We start from the raw sequence: 6,697 nt of genomic DNA, 5'->3' as shown, positions 1-6,697 counted from the left end.
CGTGGAATTCTCTAACATCTCAGGCCTTCTGAGGACAAATTTTCATTCCTGCAGCTTTGCCAATGTACCCAAGAAATATTATTCTCTGTTTCGTAAACTTGCACTCCTTGTTCCATGTTAGACCTGCATTCTGTAGCACTTTAATGACTACTCTCACTCTATAGTCATGTCATTCTTTTATAGATCTATCTAGATAGTACATATTGCTGATTACCCTGTTAACAGTTTTGAATGTGCTTGATATTGATTCTGAAAGAGATCTAATTCCAAAATGTAATCTGCTAAAGCAATAGTGCCCAAAAGATCTAATAAATGTAGGCAGCTTTCTAGAGTTCACATCCAGAGTTAATTACTTAAAGCATCTAGTTTGCTTCACAGTTGTCTGTATTCTAACTGAGATACTGTAAAACAAAAACTTTTCCAGTTTTTGTACCGGGCTCCCCCGTTGAACCATAACTTCTATTGGTTTGGATTGTTCCTGTTTAATTGAGGAAACTTCAAAATGGCAGCTGATGCACTTTTTTGTTTGTCTTCTGTAAATCACCTCACTTCATTCTCCCGCAAATGAGTCCCCTGTTCTATTGAAATAGAAAAGTTGCACTACTTCCTCTTATGATTAACTTCTCTGGGTCATAAAAGGTTGACAAAGCTTCACCTGATACTCATTATTATCTGGTTACAAATTAATTGTCTTCAACCCTTCATATGCATAATTATCAACTAGCAACTCTGCTAGTTAATCAATAAATCAAAGCTTTAAACTGGCCTGTTTTCTATTAAACTTGAGCCAATCATTACATTTGTACAAACACAAAGTGTTGTAATGCCAGTAATATCTCTCTACTATGCAGCATTCTCATCAATGCCCTATAGAACATAGGAAAATACAGCACAGCACAGGCCCTTTGGCCCTCGATGTTGCGCCGATCCAAGCCCACCTAACCTATACTAGCCCACTAACCTCCATATGCCTATCCAATGCCCGTTTAAATACCCATAAAGAGGGAGAGTCCACCACTGCTATTGGCAGGGCATTCCATGAACTCGTGACTCGCTGAGTAAAGAAACTACCCCTAACATCTGTCCGATATCTACCACCCCTTAATTTATAGCTATGCCCCCTCGTCTTACTGATATTGTATGTTAGTTCAAAGCATAGTGTGCTGACTTTTCTTTCAAGCCTTTTGGAGCTTATACTGCTCAATAACTGTTTAATCTTTTCTTCTGATTCTCCCACTCTTGAGCCTAATGCGTCGCTCAATTTTCCTAGAATCAGTCAGCTTCTTATACTTTCCCTGAGCCCTGGGGATGTTTGTATGAAGTAGAGTTTGTCCTGCTTCAGAACTCTGCTTTCCACCCTACAATGCCCATGAAATGGAGTTAAGGCAACACTATGATCAGACATTGCTGAACGGTGCAGTGAGCTTCATGCACTGAATAGTCTGCTCCTACTTCTTACAACCTTCATGAATCTATAATTATACTTGACCTTCTTTCTCATCTGTTCCAAAATAACTTAAATTTAAAACTACTGCCCAGTTTAACGTATTTATTGTCAACATCTTTCCCGTATACAACTGTTTCTAATTCATCTGATTTATATACTGCAAACTGTTCACTAACTTCTTAAAGAATATTATTCCTTACCTTTGGATACACCAAATATTTGCTTGACATTATTTCTAATTATTCCACTATTTCACTCCCCCCAACACCCCCACCCCCAACCCCCCCCCACCTCCGCACATACTGCAGGAATGCAAATTGCACAACCCTGACCCTCCCTGGCGGACTGCAGTGGCACAGCCCTGACCCTCCCTGGCGGACTGCAGTGGCACAGCCCTGACCCTCCCTGGCGGACTGCAGTGGCACAAACCCAATCATATTCCTCACATTCTCTCCCACTAGTTGCAAAATCTGATTGGCTCTGCTCTTCAAAGACAGCACACAGCATTTACAACGGCTTTTAATAATAACAAAAGTGGTTCAAACTGAGCAATCACCTCATCAGAAACTGTGTGGCATGTGATAGTGAAATACTAGACTGGTCAGTATGCCACAGGTAAAGAGCTGTGTGTGCAGTCTACACCATGGCTCACACAGACATCTGCGAAGAACAGTCTGTTGGGGATGCCATGTGAGGAAGTCTTGTGTTCAGCCCCGAGTCTCAGGCGGCAGGCAGGGAGTATATGCAGAGTGAGAGACAGAAGCATCCCACCAGTGGATTGTGCTGTAACCCTGCTGGCTCCTCATCGCCTGCTATTCATGTTGCACTCGATCCAGAGCCACATAAAAGCTCTTCTTATCATCCAGGCAGTGCCAGCCAATGGGCCCAATCTCACAGTCAGCACAAACCAGATACTTGATATTGTTCACGTTCTTGGTGAAGCCAACATTCTCAAAGGTATACATGTCATCAACGAACCAATGCTCCTGTAGCATATCCCCTTGTACTGAGCTTTCCTCAGTGCCCAGTGCCACCCTCTGCCTCATCGATGGAAGAAACAGCTGCAAAATAAAGGCCATCTTAAATCTCCAATCACTCCCACCCCCCGACACCTCCCCTTACTTACCACCGTCCGTCCCACTCCGCTCCCCACCCCCCAGCACCTCGCGCCCCCTCCACACCAACTCTCGCCCCCGCACCCCTACACTCTCCCTCCCTCCCCCCAAACCCCCCCCTCCCTCCCCCCAAACCCCCCTCTCCCTCCCCCAAACCCCCCTCTCCCTCCCCCCAAACCCCCCTCTCCCTCCCCCCAAACCCCCTCCCTTTCCCCTCGTCCGAACGCCGCTCTCCCTCCCCACCAACCCCTCTCCGCCATCCCCCTCCCCACCCTCTCTACCCTCCACTGCCCCGCCCCCTCTCGACCCCCTCCACCTCCCGCCCTGCCCCCTCTCTACCCTCCACTGCCTTGCCCCCTCCCCACCCTCCACTGCCCCGCCCCCTCCACCTCCCACCCCTCCACTGCCCCGCCCCCTCCACCTCCCACCCCTCCACAACCTCCTCTGCCACCCACCCCTCCGCCTCCTGCCTCCCACACCCCGCCCCCTCTCCCCCACCTCCTCCCCCTCTCCCCCACCTCCTCCCCCTCTCCCACTCCTCCGCCCCCCCTCCTCCCCCTCCCCCCTCCTCCGCCCCCCCCTCCCCCTCCCCCCTCCTCCGCCCCCCCTCCCCCTCCGCCGCCCCCCCCCTCCGCCGCCCCCCCTCCTCCCCCTCCCCCGCCCCCCCTCCTCCCCCTCCCCCTCCGCCGCCCCCCCTCCTCCCCCTCCCCCGTCTCCCCCCTCCCCTCCCCCTCCTCCCCCCCCCCCCCCTCCTCCCCCCCCTCCTCCCCCCCCCTCTCCCCCCCCTCCTCCCCCTCCCCCGTCTCCCCCCTCCCCTCCCCCTCCTCGCCCCCCCCGTCTCCCCCCCCTTCTCCCTCCCCCTCCCCCGTCTCCCCCCCTCCTCCCCCCGTCTCCCCCCCTCCTCCCCCTCTCCCCCCCCTCCTCCCTCCTCCCTCCCCCCCCCCCTCCTCCCCCCCTTCTCCCCTCCTCTCTCCTCCCCCTCCCTCCCCCCCTCCTCCTCCCCCTCCCTCCCCTCCTCCCCCTCCCTCCCCCCCCCTCCCCTCCTCCCCCTCCCTCCCCTCCCCCTCCTCCCCTCCCCCTCCTCCCCTCCCTCCCCCTCCCTCCTCCCTCCCCTCCCCCTCCCTCCTCCTCCCTCCCCTCCCCCTCCTCCTCCCTCCCCTCCCCCTCCCTCCTCCCCCTCCTCCCCTCCCTCCCCCCCCTCCCTTCCTCCCCTCCCTCCCCCCCCTCCCTCCCCCCCCTCCCTCCCCCCCCTCCCTTCCTCCCCTCCCTCCCCCCCTCCTCCCCCTCCCTCCCCCCCTCCTCCCCCTCCCTCCCCCGTCTCCTCCCCTCCCTCCCTTCCTCCCCTCCCTCCCCCCCTCCCCCCCTCCTCCCCCTCCCTCCCCCCCTCCTCCCCCTCCCTCCCCCGTCTCCCCCCCTCCCTCCCCCCCTCCCTTCCCCCCCCTCCCCCCCTCCCTCCCCCCCCTCCCTCCCCCCCCTCCCCTCCCTCCCCCCCTCTCCCCCCCCCCCCCTCCCTTCCCCCCCCTCCCTTCCCCCCCCTCCCCCCCCCCCCCTCCCTTCCCCCCCCTCCCTTCCCCCCCTCCCCTCCCTTCCCCCCCCTCCCTTCCCCCCCCTCCCCTCCCTCCCCCCCTCCCTTCCCCCCCCTCCCTTCCCCCCCCTCCCTTCCTCCCCCCTCCCCCCCCCCCTCCCTTCCCCCCCCTCCCTTCCCCCCCCTCCCTTCCTCCCCCTCCTCCCTCCCCCCCTCCTCCCCCTCCCTCCCCCGTCTCCCCCCCTCTCCCTTCCCCCCCTCCCCCCCTCCCTCCCCCCCTCCCTCCCCCCCCTCCCTTCCCCCCCCTCCCTTCCTCCCCCTCCTCCCTCCCCCCCACCTCCCCCTCCCTCCTCCCTCCCCCGTCTCCCCCCCCTCCCTCCCCCGTCTCCCCCCCCTCCCTCCCCCGTCTCCCCCCCTCCCTTCCCCCCTCCCCCCCTCCCTTCCCCCCCCTCCCTTCCCCCCCCTCCCTTCCTCCCCCTCCTCCCTCCCCCCCCTCCTCCCCCTCCCTCCCTCCCTCCCCCGTCTCCCCCCCCTCCCTCCCCCGTCTCCCCCCCTCCCTCCCCCGTCTCCCCCCCTCCCTTCCCCCCTCCCCCCCTCCCTTCCCCCCCCTCCCTTCCTCCCCCTCCTCCCTCCCCCCCTCCTCCCCCTCCCTCCCTCCCTCCCCCGTCTCCCCCCCCTCCCTCCCCCGTCTCCCCCCCCTCCCTCCCCCGTCTCCCCCCCCTCCCCCGTCCTCCCCCCCCTCCTCCCCCTCCCCCTCTCTCCCCCTCTCTCCACCCCCTCCCCCTCTCTCCACCCCCGCCCCCCCTCCCCCCCTCTCCACCCCCTCCCCCTCTCTCCACCCCGCCCCCCCTCCCCCCCCTCTCCACCCCCGCCCCCCCTCCCCCCCCTCTCTCCGCCCCTCTCTCCGCCCCCCACCCCGACCCCCCTCCCCCTCTCTCCACCCCCCACCCCGCCCCCACCTCTCTCCGCTGGTACCGAGCTGCCCCGGGGCTGAGCACTCGGAGCCGCACCGCTCGCACACAACCGCCTTTCCGTTCCTGCCGGCGGCGTTAACGAGGCCGGTGGCCTCGGGGACCGAGCGCAGCATCCACCTCTCCTGGCCCGCTCCCTGACTCCATGGACCCGGCGGACAAGGCAGCTCACTTCCGCTTCCGGTCGCACCCTCTCATCCTTCCCCCTCCCCCCTGATCCCTGAACAAAGAGCCCGCGCGGGATCAGAGCGCCGTGACCGCGGGCCTGGCCCCGCCCACATCCTGAGGGGGAGGGGGAGGGGGAGGGGGAGGGGGTGGGGCCGGGGGCGGGGCTTGATCCTGGCGGGAAATGGTGGGTGGACGGAGTGGATGTAAATGGTGGAGCTGGTGGTTTGGGGGGATACGGCTGGGGCTGGAGGAGGGGGCCTGACTGATGCTGGGATCACAACATCTCATAACCGTTTTATCCCCCTCCCCCCAAAAACAAGAATTTATCCCTCTCTCTCTTCAAAATATTCAATGATCCCACCCTCTGTGGAAGACCATTCCAAAGTTGGACAATTCTTTGAGAGAAAAAAAACTCATCTCTGCTTAGAGTGACCCTTAAGTTTTGCATAAATCATGTAGTTATGGACAGACCCACAAATGGCCTCCTTTCCATATCCCATCTTGTCAACATAATAAACATCTGTTTCAATAAATCACCCCTTGCACTGTAAATGCAAGAAAAAAACAAGTCTAGCCTGTCCAACCTAGCTTTATAAGACAAGCCACCGATGTTGGGTATTTGTATAGTATAACTTCTCTGAACTTCCGAATTCTCTTTGTTCAATAAAGTGAATAAATCTGCACACAGCATTCACAGGTGTGCTGTCACAGTATCCTCCCTCTCATAATAGACAATAGCTCCCCTCTATCCACAGCATGGGTTCCTCCTTCAAAGAATTCTAATAAATAGGTTAAATATGAATTTTTCCTTGACAATATCGTGTTGAATCTTCCTAATTATCTTGAGCTTTTCTGAGTGCACACTATAATCTCCAATGTGTTTAGTTAAGGGTGCAGCAAGTTCCATCAAGTCCACACCCACCCTCTGAAGAGAATCCCAACCAGACAGAATCCCTACCCTTTCCCTCTAATTTCCATGACTAATCATAGAATCCCTACAGTGTGGAAATGGGCCCTTTGGACCAACAAGTCCACGCAAAAGCTTGGAAGAGTAACCCACCCAGACCCGTTCCCCTACGCTATTATCCTATATTTACCCCTGATTAATGCACCGAACCAACAAATCCCTGCATACTATTGTTAATTTAGCATAGCCAACCTACTTAACCTGTACATCTTTGGACTGTGGGAGGAAACTTGAGCACTCGGAGAAAACCCAGACAGAAAGAGGGAGAATGTGAAAACTCTAAATAATTGCCTAAGTGTGGAATCAAACCCAGGCCCCTAATGCTGTGAGGCTGCAGTGCTAATCACAAAGCCATTGTGAGTTTGATTTCCAATGATGTCTTATAGCCTGTGTTATTCAGATCAAACATAAGATAAATGCTACGTTAGCTTTTGAAAAATTATGTCCCACAAAGAAAATTCACTTATGCTAAAATTCTCTCTGTGGGTCCTTCAAGTCTCTGGG

General features: G+C 57.5%; 1 protein-coding gene across 1 annotated transcript; it reads right to left on the bottom strand.

Moving 5' to 3' along the window:
- Positions 1-1,950: 1,950 nt before the first annotated feature.
- Positions 1,951-5,277, bottom strand: rabif (RAB interacting factor). Its single transcript, XM_072563503.1, is given in 3 exon segments — positions 1,951-2,508; positions 5,047-5,090; positions 5,093-5,277. Coding segments are annotated over 3 exon segments (375 nt in total). The 5' UTR covers positions 5,175-5,277; the 3' UTR covers positions 1,951-2,259.
- Between the last annotated feature and the right edge of the window lie 1,420 nt (positions 5,278-6,697).

Source organism: Chiloscyllium punctatum, chromosome 45 (assembly GCF_047496795.1).
Source record: "Chiloscyllium punctatum isolate Juve2018m chromosome 45, sChiPun1.3, whole genome shotgun sequence".
Taxonomy (NCBI): domain Eukaryota; kingdom Metazoa; phylum Chordata; class Chondrichthyes; order Orectolobiformes; family Hemiscylliidae; genus Chiloscyllium; species Chiloscyllium punctatum.
The sequence above is the reverse complement of the archived record's forward strand: the minus strand, read 5'-3'. Positions and strand labels throughout refer to the sequence as shown.